Genomic DNA, 14,825 nt, shown 5'->3' on the forward strand with positions numbered 1-14,825 from the left:
GCTTTTAAAATAATGACGGTCTTCATCCAGTTCTGTCGTTAGCACACCACTTGAGGACCACTTTGTTAGCACAAAGTGATGACGCGGTGGACATGCCCGGAAATTCTTATTTTTTGTGTATATAGTCTAGGCTCATGGAAGATCAAGAGCAGAATATAAATGAACAAAATCGAAAGGGGGAGATACCAACAGCAGAGTAGAAGTGAGAGTGAGAATGAGATCATGGGAAAGAGGAGAATGACAAATTAATGAAACAAGAAGAGGAGGAAGGAGAAGGAGGAGATGAAACAGAAAAGGAACAAACCAACCAACAACTAACAAACAAAAAGAGGTGAGAAGAGGGGGGGGGGAGGGGGAGATCACAATAACCTGGAGAATTGGAATGCTTGGGAATGTGGTAATTCAGGGCCGAACAGATCATGAGTATGGATGGGGAACCTGAGGTAATCGTGAACACCTGTCTTTAAGCCTTGGAGGGACTAATGGGACTGAACACACCAGAGAAGTTGGTTCCACGGGTAAGAGAAAAGCGCAACAAATTAGTGGAGGTGAGCAGTGAGCAGTGAACCTGGAAGAAGAACACTCTTTGTGTTCAGAAGGAAGTTCAGGAAGTTTGGGAAGGAAGTTTGGGAGTTCAGGAAGAAGAGGTTACTCTTTGTTCGATAATAATCTTCGACGTTGCAGTTATCTTGTAGCAAGAGCTTTTTTTCTCATTGTATGTGTTGTGCGGTTTGTGTCTCATTGTATGTATGTGTCTTGTATGTTATTGTATGTGTCTCATTATATTGCATGTGTACAATGACACATTGTATGTGTCATTGTATGTCTCATTGTATGTTTGTTGATTTGTAATACTCAGTTCCAGAAAGAGGATAATAAACTTGTACACGTCAGGTGGGTCGACGACAACCGTTGACTACCTGATGGTGCGTAGGCGAGATAGGGGGCACCTCCGGGACACAAAGGTGATCCCGGGGGAGGAGGCTGTTTCACAGCACCACTTGGTTGTCTGCGACATAAGGTTGAAAGGTGCGAGGAGAGCTCGGCAGGTGAAGTACCAACCGAGAATGAAGGTGTGGAGGTTGAAAGAGGTGACAGTGAGGGAGGCATTAAAAGAGAGGCTGAGTATGGAAGAGGATGATGTGGTTGAGTTTGAAAGTGGTTGGATGTCAATGACAGAAAGTCTGTTGGGAGCCGTTGGTGAGGTATGTGGATGGACAAAAGGACCACCGAGGCACTGGGAAACATGGTGGTGGGATGATGAAGTTGGAAAGAAGATTGACGAGAAGAGGAAGAAGTTCAAGGAGTGGCAGAAGGCGAAGGGTACGGGGGCAGAAAAGGAAGAGCATGAAAGTTATAAGGCAGCCAAGAAGGCTGCAAAGAAAGAGGTAGCAAAGGCGCAGGAGGCATGTCGGAAAATGTTCAGAGAACGCTTGGATTTGGAAGAGGGTCAGAGAGCGGTATTCAGGATTGCAAAGCACATAGCGAAAGAGAGGTGTGATGTGATTGGGGTGAGTTGCTTGAAGGATGAAGTGGGACAAATCGTTGTGGACCCAGATGGAATTAAAGGAAGATGGAAGAGATATATGGAAATACTGTTGAATGCAGAGAATGAATGGGATGGCAACATAGAGAGTAACCCAGTTTTAGGACCGGCAGAGAAGATAACCGAGAAGGAAGTTGAGGAAGCGATTAAAGCAATGAAGAGTAGAAAAGCGGGAGGGCCGACGGGAGTTGTGGGAGATATGTTGAAGGCAGCGGGAAATTGGGGTGTGAAGAGCATGACAGATATCTGCAATCTGGTGGTGAAAGAAGGCCGCATTCCAGTGGATTGGGAACTGAGTACCCTCGTCCCTCTATACAAGGGGAAAGGTGACCCTCTGGACTGTGGCTCGTATCGAGCGATAAAGTTATTGGAGCATGGAATGAAGGTATTGGAAAGGGTGTTGGAGAGGAGGATAAGGAAGAAAGTGAAGATTGATGAAATGCAGTTTGGATTTATACCAGAAAGAGGAACGACAGACGCGCTTTTTATTGTGAGGCAGTTGCAGGAGAAGCACATGGAGAAGAGGAAGAAGTTGTTTCTTGGGTTTGTTGATCTGGAGAAAGCATTCGATAGGGTTCCACGTGAAGTAGTGACATGGGCATTGAGGAAGTTAGGAGTGGAGGAATGGTTGATCAGAGTAGTGATGGCAATGTACAAAAAAGCGCGCACAGCTGTAAGGACGAAGGACGGGAACAGTGGTGAGTTTGAGGTGAAGGTGGGAGTGCATCAGGGGTGGGTACTAAGTCCACTACTATTTGTAGCTGTGATGGAGGTGCTGGCTCGGAACGTAAAGGAGGGTTTACCGTGGGAGTTGTTGTATGCAGATGATCTGGTGTTGATTGCAGAAAGTATGGATGGACTGAAGGAGAAGATGAACAAGTGGAAGGAATGTATGGAGATGAAAGGTCTGAAGGTGAATATCGGAAAAACAAAGGTGATGGCAAGTGGTAAAGCATGTGGTGAGGTGGAAAGAACTGGGAAGTGGCCATGTGCTATGTGCAGGAAGGGTGTCGGAGTGAACTCAATTCAATGTACAATGTGCGCTGAGTGGGTTCATCAAAAATGTAGTGGTTTGAGAGGGTCATTAACCAGTGTGGCAGCGACATTCAAGTGTAAGGTGTGCACAGGGGGAGCTGCAGATGGAGGAAATGTTGAGTTGGATCTTGGAGACGGCGTGAAGCTGGAAGGTGTGAAAACATTTTGTTACCTAGGAGACATGCTGAATGGAGAAGGTGGATCAGACTCGGCAACGGTTGCTAGAGTGAGATGTGCATGGAAGAAGTTTCGGGAACTGAGTGGCATGCTGACGAGGAGGGGAGTGTCGTTGAAGCTGAAGGGAAAGGTGTATGCTGCATGTGTGAGAAGTGTTATGATTTATGGGAGCGAGACATGGGTAATGAACGTAGAGCAGCAACGAAGGCTGGAAAGGGTGGAAATGCGAATGGTTCGGTTGATGTGTGGAGTATCGTTGAGAGAGAGGAAGCCAAATGATGAATTGTGAAAGATGATGGGAATAGAGCCTGTGATGGATGCTGTGAAGAGAAACAGTTTGAGATGGTTTGGTCATGTGTTGAGGAAGGATGAAAGTGACTGGTTGAGAAGAGTGATGGAAATGAATGTGGAAGGAAGTAGAGGACGGGGAAGACCGAGAAAGACTTGGCTAACGATGGTCGAAGAAGAAATGCGGGCCAGGGGGTTAACAAGGGGAGATGCAGAAAGTAGGGCAAAATGGAGAACATTGTCATGGGGACCGCAAGGCTAACCCCCGCTCTTGCAGGGAAAATGGCCTTTTAAAATGCCTGTTGTTGTTGTTGTTGTTGTTGTATGTGTTATGCGGCATCTCCCAACCAGCCTGAACAACCAGCGGCCATTACTCAGTGGTGCAGTGATGCCAAAAGCATTACCGTGTAAAGGAAGAGGCTATGCAGCTTTAGGGACTGCTGATCTTTCGTGTAGCATGATGCGGAGCTGACAAATGTTATTCCGTTTAACTCAATGGGGCAAGCACATTGTGTGGACCCACAATCTTTGGTAAAGAACGGTGTGTATGTGTGTGTCATTGGTTGTTTCAGAATGTGGAACGGAGTTCTCCTAAGGGGCTCAAAGTGTCCACCTCCGTTTTTAAGGGTATCACGATTCATGAACCAAGTTGTGAAGTTTTCTTGTTTTCAGTCTTGCTCTGTGGGCTCTTTTCAGGATCGTCACCGAGTCCCGGACAGCTTCTAACTGTAGTTCGTTTGTAGTAATATCCCCAGATATGTTTTTAAAGATCTCAATAAGGTTCTTCTTTATCATTCTTGTTGCTCCAATTATCACTGGTACAATTTTGGCACTCTTCAGTTTCCACGATATTTTGAATTCATTTTTGAAATCCTGGTATTTGGTCATTTTCTTTATTTCTGCGTTGTTTAGACCAATATCTCTGGGTACCGACGCCTCAATTAGCAATGGCGTGTTTTTCCTTTTTGTACCTAAGTACTATATCCGGTCACAGTGTTTTGTTTTCTATGTTCACAGTCGATGAAATAATCAGGTCGTACATGGCATTACTTCCTCGTTTTCAAAAATCGGTTTGGTCCATGTTTCCATCATTTTACTGAGGTTGGGATATTGAAGTATTTGCAGATGTGCCAGTGGATTACTCCACGTACTTTGTTGTGCCTTTGTGTGTATGGCTGTTCTGACACGAGTTTTTTACATCATGCTAGGAGGTGACTTGTACTTTCTGTTTCTACCTTGCAGAACCTACATTTGTCAGATTGACTCAGTTGCACCATCTTTTTAAAGTGAATGGTATAGTGTCCTTGGTCTTGGGCAATTACTGTAATTCTGTCTCCATTCTGTGATTCAATTACTGTGAATGTGTCTCCAATTACTGTGAACTCTCTTATCTGTCTCCCTCTTCCAAATCCTGGTGGCGTCTGGTCAAATCTGTTTCTGGTGTTTGTTCCCCTTCCATCCCCCCCCCTCCCCCCCTCACCTCAAATGGCCACACGGCTGACTCCGCACGTGAAAAAGCTGAATGCCTCAACTCTGTGTTTGCCTCTAAATCTTGTGTCCCAAACCCATCTCTCTCTGTACACACCGTACCCAGTCGTACCCAGCTGCTCCTGGACTCTGTGTCCTTTCCTCCTGACAAGGTGGAAAAGTTTCTGTCAACCCTCGACTCGGATTCTGCAACTGGACCTGACGGCATCAGCCAACGGGTCCTAAAATCCTGTTCTTCCGCTCTTTCACTCCCTCTCTCTGTTCTCTTCACCCTCTCTTTTGCTCAAGGTCATCTTCCATCTGCTTGGAAATCTGCCAACATCACCGCTTTGCACAAAAAGGTACAAAAACAGATCCCAGCAACTACAGACCAATCAGCCTTCTCCCAATTATCAGCAAAGTCATGGAATCCATCATTACTTCAGATATGAAATCTTTCCTCTTCTCCAATGGCTTGATCTCTGATCATCAATTTGGTTTCAGACCTGGACACTCTACTCTGGACATGCTGCTTCTGCTTTCTCAACAATGGATGGAGGTCCTCAATGCCAAACAGGAAATTAGAGCAGTCTCCCTTGACATATCACGTGCCTTCGATACGGTCTGGCACCCTGCTCTGCTCACCAAACTCTCCTCTTTTGGTATCCATGGAAATCTCCACGCATGGCTGGTGGACTTCCTCTCTAGTCGTAGTCAACGTGTGGCCCTGAATGGGTTTCTCTCATCTCCTCTTCCTGTTCAGGCTGGAGTTCCACAAGGCAGTGTTCTGGGCCCTGTGCTTTTTCTGGTCTTCATCAATGATCTCTCTGACTCTCTTGAAAATCCTCTGTATCTCTATGCTGATGACTCTACTCTCTGTCGCTCCATTCTTCATCCCTCAGATCGGCAGTCTGCAGCCTCCTCACTCTCTGCAGACCTGGACAAAATCACTGACTGGGCAAACAAGTGGAACATGTCTTTCAATCCTGACAAATCTCACACTCTTACGATATCTCTCCGAAAAGACCGACTGGACAACCCTCCCATCCACTTTCTGAATAATCCTCTCCAAGAAGTTCTGTCACTCAAGCTTTTGGGTCTCACTATCTGCCATGATCTTCCCTGGGAAAACCACATTTCAAATCTGGCCTCCAAAGCCAGTCGCCGACTGGGCATCCTCCATCGTGCGAAGTCCTTCCTTGGCACACCTGAGCTCCTCACCACATACAAGGCTTTCATCCGCAGCTCAATGGAATACTGCTCTCTCCTCTGGGCTGGTGCTCCTGCCTCACACCTAGCTCGTCTTCGCGCTGTTGAAACCAAAGCATTCAGAATCATTGGAATCTCCCGCGATGAAGCTAACTCCAAGGGCCTCTCACTCACTCACCGCAGGCAGGTTGGTGGTCTTTCCGTCTTCTACCGACTCCTCTCTGGCTTTGCCCCCCCCCCCCCCAGCTCTCTCTGGGCTCTGTCCCGCAAATATTCCTACAGGTCGCACAAGATCTGCCTGCAACCCTCTTATGGTCAAATTGCCAAAATCAAGACTCTCTGCTCACCTTCACTCCTTCATTCCTCTTTTCTCCCGCCTCTGGAACAAACTCCCTCACTCTCTTCAATCCCACTCCACCCTCCAGGTCTTTAAAACAGCTGTTCACCACCATCTCTTATCTTCCCCCATCCAAAACCTTGATCTTTTCTACCCCCGCTAATTTCACCCCAATTCCACTTTTTTGAAATACCAACTTCTGTCCTGGAAGTCCTTGGTGTCCTTGTGTTTTATACTTCTCCCTGCCCCCCCCCCCCCTTCACACGCGTCCTCCCCCCAAGCCCTCTCCCTTCCACACATCTCCCTGCTCTCAAATGTTGTGTTTGTGTGCTTCCCCTTCTCTCCCCATCTTGTCTTCCGCTCCCTCTTTTTATATATTTTGTTTGTCTGGTTGATTTGTTTGTGAAGTAAATGTTAGCTCTTTCACGAGCCTCGATTCAGTATACAAAAAAACAAAAAAAAAAATTCCAGTTGAGTCATAAAAGGTGTAAGAAAGAGTGAGAGTGAATTCCCATCTGTTGCAGATTCCCTTTTGTTACCTTACCCATACTATCACTCAGCCTTTGAATACCTGCTAATGTAGCCAATTGTATGTAAAGGGTGACCACAAAAAAGCTACCCATCTAATTTAATCAAAGTCTTTTTTATTTTATGCCAAAATACCCTGAAAACCATTAAAGATCCCGAAGATCTTTGAAGACCCAGAGGACCCAAAAGACACAAAAGACCCCGGGTATCCAAAGGCCAAAAACACATACGTCTTGGTGAGGATCTGCAATCTCTGATTGCTCTTTCTTGGCATACGTACCTGTACCAAGTTTGACTTGGATACCTTCAGCTGTTCTCAAGTTATCACGGTAACAAAAACCTATCACGGACAGTCGTACTGACAGACAAACAGATGGACAACCCAAAAACAGAATGCCTCTGACGACTTCGTCAGCGTTGACATAATGAAAAACGGCCAGATATATTTTCTACTTTTGTTCATTCCTTCACTCACATTTGAGGGTCTTCTCTTACCAATAGGTGCACGACCATGGTAGAAAATTATAAGTGCTGGTCCCGTGTCAGGAATGTTCTCCATGCCGTGGACCTCATAACCTGTATATTTAAAAACACATCTGTAAGGTTGTCTCATTACAACATCTATCTGCGGTTTTTAAATTTTATTTTATTCAAACTTAAAGATATAACAAAAGCAACTGATTCACGTCTCTTAAGCAACTCAACAATAGCTTTGCCTTCCAAGATGAGAGAGCAACCCAGAAATTAAAAGCACACTCACCATGCCAAATCTGGCTCCACAAGTACCAATACTTGGCAAGTATCTTCCGTGAAGCACCTGCGGAGTCATAGGAGAAGTTTTTGCTGATGAGACCACGATAACGTTGTACATGGAGAAACAGAACTGAGAGGTACTCCATGACCATGAAAAATGCAGGGCACACAAAGGGCAGTAGAAGAAACGGGATGGCTGGCTGCATGAAATGAAATATACCAACAAGTACATTTCCTAGCTCATCCAGGTCTGACCAGCTCGTCCAAGGTTTCAGTGCAGAACCCCATTCATGGGATTCTTCACTGCTGGCCATAGCTGGTTCCAGTATCAATAGGATGGCAATCTGCAAATAAACAATGTTGATTGCTAGTAAATGTGAGTAAACAAACTTTAAAAATGGAAAAATTTAATTTGTAAGTTACAAACTTATGATACTTATGATCTTATGATGCTTAAATTACAAACTTATGATCTCAACTTATGATAGTCATTCAAGAAATATAAAATCCTCATTTATCCTTGAAACGAGCAGATTAACCAGTCCCGTACATTGGACGTCATTGTTGTATTGCTCTCAATTTCCTTTTGTCACTTTGTTTTGAACATTAACCTGCATAATGTATAGGTGCATCAGCGCCGACCTTCCACACCAGTTATATTGCAGCTTTGGCTGGCCTATAGGCCTTGCTCATCTCATGTTCAGAACTAGCACCATGGTGGTGTGATATGGTTTTAAAGGGAGTAATGTAGTATAGTTATTTCATTATTAAGTGTTCAGCACATGTTCAGCATGAGCCTCCTATGGTATTTCTTGATCACAACATGTCGAAGTATTAGTCAGGTTCACTATGTTAACAAATATAATTTCGTTCAAAATTTTGGTAGATTAGCAAAACTATACATTTCTGGAATACTCAGAGCATGAGGAATCCAAAAATTAATGTTTACATTTGCGTAGACACCTTTGCGAAAATGACACTCAGGACAGTGATGAAGAGTAAGGTTCACTAAGTTAAGAAAAATAATTTCATTCAAAATTTTGGGATTAGCAAACCTGTACATTTTTGGAATCATCAGAGCATGGAGAATCCGAAAATCAATGTTGGCATTTGCACAGACACCTGCATGGCCGCCATTTTGGATTTTCAAAATGGCCGCCATAAAATACATATTTTGCGCGATCTCGGCTTCTAGTCAACCTAGAAACTTAATTAAATATGCTAATCCTATGTTTTCTGGGTTAAGGAATCCAATAAAGGCCTCAAAATAGTGCTCAGGATTATAGAAAAGCAACAAACAAAGGTAATTGAAAACCATTGTCTTTATATTTGTGATATAACTGTATTACATAATACATGATATTGCAAGTCCTTTGAAGTTATAGGTATGGGTTTATAAAGCAAGAAAGCAGCCTTGTTAGTATCAGATTGAACTATAAGTCCTATACACAGGATCTACTAGGTCTACACCGTTCAGGAATATGCTTTTACAGATCTTCATCACTGTCCTGAGGGTCATTTTCGCAAAGGTGTCTATGCAAATGCAAACATTAATTTTTGGATTCCAAAATTTTAAACGAAAAAACGTAGTGAACCTGACTATATGTCTCTAACAGATTTTAATTGTGATCCTTCAATCCTCTTAAATCTCTTTCTTAAATGTTTATGTTAAAGTCATACAAGGTGTCGAGACTGCTAAAGCTGGTGATTAGCATCAACGCATGAGGTGGAAAAACTGTTACAGCGTGAAAGGATTTTGTTGATTGCTTGCTGAGCGGTTATAAAAAGATCAGAGAGGATAAAAAGCGCAAAAGATGGGTAGATGATAAAAGTGCTAAAATACCGAGATAGAGCCCAAATATGCGGATGAAATTGCTCCCGAGAGTCCTAAGAGAGGAGTTTTGTGTTCACCTCTGTGCTGCTGGATGGGCCGAGCTTGCAGAGAGGGTTATTGAGACGCACCTCACTGAAGAAGCTGCGTTTATGGTTCCTTCTTCTGTTTTTTCTGATTCTGTAATTGCTGTTGATACATGCTTTTCTCTCCTCCAATCTCCTCTCCCTCATTTAGTAAATCTGATTGCTTCCATTACTTGTGTCGGCTGGTTCGCGGTTCATCATTTGGCTATTAACCCCAGTGTGGTGTAATTATCTCACAGGAGGCTTTTATAAAACTACCGCCGGGTCACCGAAGCCTACGCTCAGGCTTCCATCCTGTTCATACATGATCTGAACATCTGAACAGTGTTAGACGCTCAGAGCTATCTGCACTCCGAAAACCGAAGGAAAGATCAATTAGGCTTTCCCGGAGGACGGCGTATGGTCTCTTTCGAAAAACTGTCGCTAAATTGATGATTGTGTGGAAGGAAGATTTGACCTCAAGCCCACCTAGCGGTCTAGCGTAACATTGGATCTGCAGGATTGGGATCGGGACACTGGTCCGAATCCGGCGACGAATAGTATGCTGAGTACTCGTATTGCAAATAGATGCCCAAACTGCTGAAAGGGCTACAGGCACTTCTGTCTTCTCACAGTTAGGGGGTTCTCGTGTCGTCTCTCCATCCTTCCACTAAAATTGTTTCTTTTTAGGTTTCAACATCTTATAAAATTGCCCGTAGCTTCTCAGAATCAAGTCTCATGGAGGAATTTGATGCATTAAAATTATCCCCACATATTACCCTCCATGCCAGATCACAAAAACCATGGATTATTTATAACTAGCATACTGTTACGGTTTTTAGAACCGGCACTTGTAAATAATAATCCATGGTAAATAATTCCCTGTAAATATTCCCATCTTCTAAAGGTTAAAGGTCGCATCCGAATTAGTCCATATACAACACTTAGGGCACCATAGGAACTTTAGTTATTTCATTAGTATGTGTTTTAGGTAAGGCTCTGTTTCCAATAGTTTGAATCTGCGTTGCATTAATTAAATAAGATATGTCCTTCAATTCCATTCATTTTGCGGCTTGACTCTCTCCAAATTGTGGGACGCGCCTCTGCTCGCCGAGCAGCGTTCGCTGCCTGGCTCAAAACGCCATTACGCACGCGGTCAAGCTGGAGAAGAAGGGCGGAGTGCCGGGAGGAGGCGTGGCCCCCCTGTCAACTCGTCATCAAAGGTGGAGCCAGCGAGCCCTTGCCAACAAACCAAGGCTGAGGTGAGCTCACCGGTGGGCGGAGTGCGAGGATACGCGGCTTGATCTCCAAGCGCACGATATAAGCGCCCGCGCAGAGCCCTTTGAGGGACTACTTGTTGGACTGCTTCTCGCCACGGACTTCTTGCTGGAGCTGCGCGTAAAACTTCCCCGGGGACTTCTGTTGAACATCGGCACGTCATGAACGTTGAGAAAGAGAAAGCCAAATACCCTCCCCGATATATGAACCCCGACAAATAAGGTCCGCCCGCGTTCCAACGATATACAAGCAGTGCTGCCTGCTGGGTTTCGCCGCGGAACTGGAGCGTGGATCGGAACCGGAGCGTGGACAGGGGTGGAGCGTGGATCGGAGCCGGGGCCCACGCTGTCCATCTGCTTGGACCTTCCTTTCCTGCCATCATTACCCCTTACGTGTAAGTCTGTTTGTGTCGTCCTGGGGCATGATAATTAAGACTGTTTAAGACTGCACTGTGTTTGCTTCTTCTTCTTCCCTTGTACATTCTTACCCTTTCGTTTCCTCTTTAATTATTGTTGTAATAAATTACTGTGTTCTTCCTTACCTTTTGGTTTCTTCTTTCATTCGATCGTCTTCGTCTTTTCTGTCCATTGGGTACCTGCGGCACGATTTGGCCAATCGCTCAGGATCGGGTTAGTCCTTTTGTTAATGGCTCGGGCTTCGGATTGCTAACCGCTCGGCAAATTCCATCTTGTCCGCGGTCCGAGCGGGAATTATCTCCCTGCTTTGCGGAGAGATTGGCACTCAGGTATTTTGGACCTCCATTGACCAATCACCCTGGCCAATCTCGACCGCAGAGGAGCGTTATAGTTTCCAGGATCGGGGGACAGCCAGCTTAAAAGACAAGGGGATTAACCCCCCCTTGGTAACGGGAGTGCCGACCCCCGAATCCGCAACAATACGTTAGCCTAGACAAATGTAATGTAATCCCCTGATTTTTTTTCTCAAATTGCCAATAAAATATACTGTATACAGTGCCTATATAAAGTCCACACCCCCTTTCAAAATTTTCACCTTTAGTTGCCTTATAGCCTGGAATTAAACTTCATTAAATCAGACCATTTCCACCTTTATTTACACATCGTAACCCACAATTTCTAAGTGAAAAACAAATTCTACAAATTTCAGAAAATTAATTAAAAATACAAAACTAGAATATCTTTGGTTGGATAAGTGTCCACCCCCTTATAATAGCAATTGTAAATTAGCTCAGGTGTAACCAATCACCTTCAAATTCACACACCAAGTTAATTGGCCTCCACCTGTGTTAAATTGTAGTGATTCTGATTATTTCCGAATAAAATCAACTGTTCCTGTAGGTTTCCTCTGCTGGGTAGTGAATTTCACAGCAAATCTGGCTAGTTTGGTGAGCAGGCTGCAAGGGGAGGGTGCTTCGGTGTCCATCTGAGCAGCTTGTGAGCTTTGTTGTGTTTGTCCTGCATTTTATTTCCCCCATTCTCATCTATGTGTTTATCTTATACTTTTTGTCTTTGTCTTGCGTTTTCGTTCGTCTCCCCCTTCCTACTTTTCCCCCGGCCTTCCTCCTGTTTAGCGGCCTCACCCTCCAGGCAAGTAGGCATCCTCACACTTCCCTGCTACTACTTCCCTTCCCTCCCTCTCCCCAGCCGTCATTCCCCGTGTTGTCCTCGGCCCCTCCCCAGGACTCCGACATGGTGAGCATGCGCCATAAATGTGTCTGGTTTAAATTTGTGAAGTTGGGACCCGTTCCACCAGATAAGGTGTTCAGTCGGATGGATTTTGTTGGACACGTTGGAATTCAAGGCTGAGGATTTTTATTGCCTCATCTCCTTGGCCCGTGGGTTTGATGTGTCTTGCCAGTCTCCTGGAAGACTTGCCGAGTTCTGGGTGAGGTGGACTGCCGCCCGGTCAGCTGGATCTCTGGCTGATTGGGTGGTCGAGGCTCTCTCTGACCATGAGAGGGTAGTGACGGTCCGCCTCTACAATGAGAGTGTTTCTGATTTTGATGTGCAGTACTGGTTGTCTCATTTTGTTTATGTTCAAAGCCCACCACGGTACATCCAAAATGGTTTGGGTATATGGACCGGAACTCGGCAGTATCGCGTTAAGTTCCAGGTCAAGGATGATGGCACGGTCAATCACATTCCTAATGGGATTGCAATCAGGATGAACCATGGGAAAGCGTTTTACGTGGGTCAGCTGGAAGTATGCCACAGGTGCGGACAACTGGACCACTTTGTATCTGTGTGTAAATAACCGTTTTGCTCGCAGTGTGACCAGTGGGACATTTGAGGGAGCACTGAATCTCTGGGGTTCAGTGTAACCTTTGCAGTGCCATGGGGCACACCTTCCGCTCCTGCCCGCAGAGCTACGCGAACAAGATGCGTATGTCTGCGGGTGGGGGTGAGTGTGTTGACCCCGGGACTGGTGGAAGGGCAGTGGCTGGTGTGCCTGTTCCCTCTCCCCCCACAGGTAAGGAGGGTAGGAGGAGGAAGGAGGGAGAAAAAGTGGTGGATAACATCTCCTCCTCTGTCTTTGAGGACATGGACTCAGGGGATTGGGAGATGAAGAAACGCAGGAGAGCCCGCTATAAGGGGAAGGCCCCGGTGAAGGAAGGCCCCTGGGCTATTTATAAGGGAAACGCTTGAGGGTTACGGAGACGGACCTCAAGGAGGCCAGAAAGAGCCACCCTGACCCTCAAATGATTTTGGAGGCGGATATTGAGAAATGGCTGAATGAGCCTCCTCCCCTCCCGATCCCGCTCTCCGCGAGGATGTCGCCCGGGTCCCAGCCCTGTCCCCCTGCTGGGGGTGGGATGAGTGAGGGCTGAGGGGGGGGGGGGGGTAAACATGGGAAAAGGTGAACTTTGATATTGTTACAGACGCGGCTTTTAGATGTTATATTGACCGAGCGGTGGTGTATTTAACCGCGTCCGAACAGTTACTCCCCGATTAAAACCCGATTTCACCCGACGTTGACCAGATCGCCCCACGTATATTCAATCGGGAAATCTCTAAAGCGATCGCAAGAGAATGAAAAAGAAGAAGAAGAATACGGAGGAAGAACAGATTTATTATACACACACAAGCAAAGGATGGAAGAAACAGTGACACAGCGAATCCTTAACTTACACTATTCGTTTTTACTTAGCCCCAAGACAAACGAGCAGGACAGGACGTTCACACTTACTCAGGGGATAATGCAGGCAGGTAAGGACTAAGGCTTGAGATGGAGGCAAGGTCGGGAGGCCGCCGGTCGCAATTCCTCGCGGTTTTGGCGGGAAACCCTCCGTCGCGTATCCACTGCGGGAGACGCCACGCGCTGGTTCGGCACACCTGCTCCTCTTCTTGGGGCGGGGCCGTCTCCCTCCTTTCAGCGCGTCTCTCCAAAGCTGGTCTCCTTGCCGAGTACCTCTCCTCTTTGGCTTGGAGCGTTTCGCATCTCACCGCCTCTCTTTGGTGCAGCCTCGTTGCTCCTCTCCAGCTCATCTCCAGGCTCCAGCTCATCTCCAGTCATCTCATCTCATCTCCTCTCCAGTCAACCGGTAAAGCAGTCCCCTGCAGTCGCTTTTATCACCTCCAGCGAAATCAAGCCGCCGACTCCGAGGGCCCGCCTACCGGGTCACTCACCGCGGTGTTGATTGGCTGTTAGGGCTGGTTCACTCCTTCCCTCTTACGACGAGGTGGAGACACGCCTTTCTTCCCCAACCTTACCTCGTGGCCAATGGTGGTTTGAAGAAAACCAGCCAAAATGCAGAAGGCAATTGGAAGGGAGGTTTTGGGGAAACTGGAAGGGCCTATGCTTATTTTGTTTGATACAATGCAAAGTCAATCTAGTGGGAAAACACATACTTAGCCTACATGGAATAAGGAAATACACTATTTAAAAGATATATCGTGGCCTGCGTGTATATTCCATGCAATTAACTAGGACGCTGACTGCGACCATTATTTACATTAACAGGGTGGTACCGTACGTTTGTAACGTTCACATTGTAACGTTTTCACATTCGTTACACTTCCTCCAAAATTGTTACACTTCTCAAAAAACCGTTACACTTCTCAAATTCGTTACACCCTTCCCAAAATCGTTACACACTTCTCAAAATCGTTACACTGCACCCCCCTTTCTTCACGTCCGTCCTCGGACCTATTAAACTTTAACTTAGTATGGCACGTAGGTGTAATTCCCTCTACAATTAACCTGACCCTGAGTGTGACAATTTTAAAACACAAATAAGTATGTCCCCCTATTGCATTGCATCCTGTCTAACAGACTCAAGCCCACAGCTAACCGAATTACGGGATTATTCTCAAACTATACATTTACGGTGGG

The 14,825-nt window shown here is 45.8% G+C and overlaps 1 protein-coding gene across 1 annotated transcript in view; it reads right to left on the minus strand.

Annotated features, from left to right (window-relative positions):
• Window positions 1-14,825, minus strand: part of LOC144889154 (DGAT1/2-independent enzyme synthesizing storage lipids-like) — a 47,410-nt gene that overhangs the window by 18,952 nt on the left and 13,633 nt on the right. Inside the window, exons 2-3 of the mRNA XM_078769105.1 lie at window positions 7,348-7,684; window positions 7,083-7,163 (exon numbers count right to left, since the gene is read on the minus strand). Of these exons, the coding sequence (XP_078625231.1) occupies window positions 7,083-7,163; window positions 7,348-7,654 (388 nt within the window). The 5' untranslated portion in view covers window positions 7,655-7,684. The remainder of the gene's footprint in view (window positions 1-7,082; window positions 7,164-7,347; window positions 7,685-14,825) is intronic.

The sequence above is a fragment of the Myxine glutinosa genome, unplaced genomic scaffold (assembly GCF_964187855.1).
Source record: "Myxine glutinosa unplaced genomic scaffold, kmMyxGlut1.1 SCAFFOLD_1184, whole genome shotgun sequence".
NCBI classification, from domain to species: Eukaryota; Metazoa; Chordata; class Myxini; order Myxiniformes; family Myxinidae; genus Myxine; species Myxine glutinosa.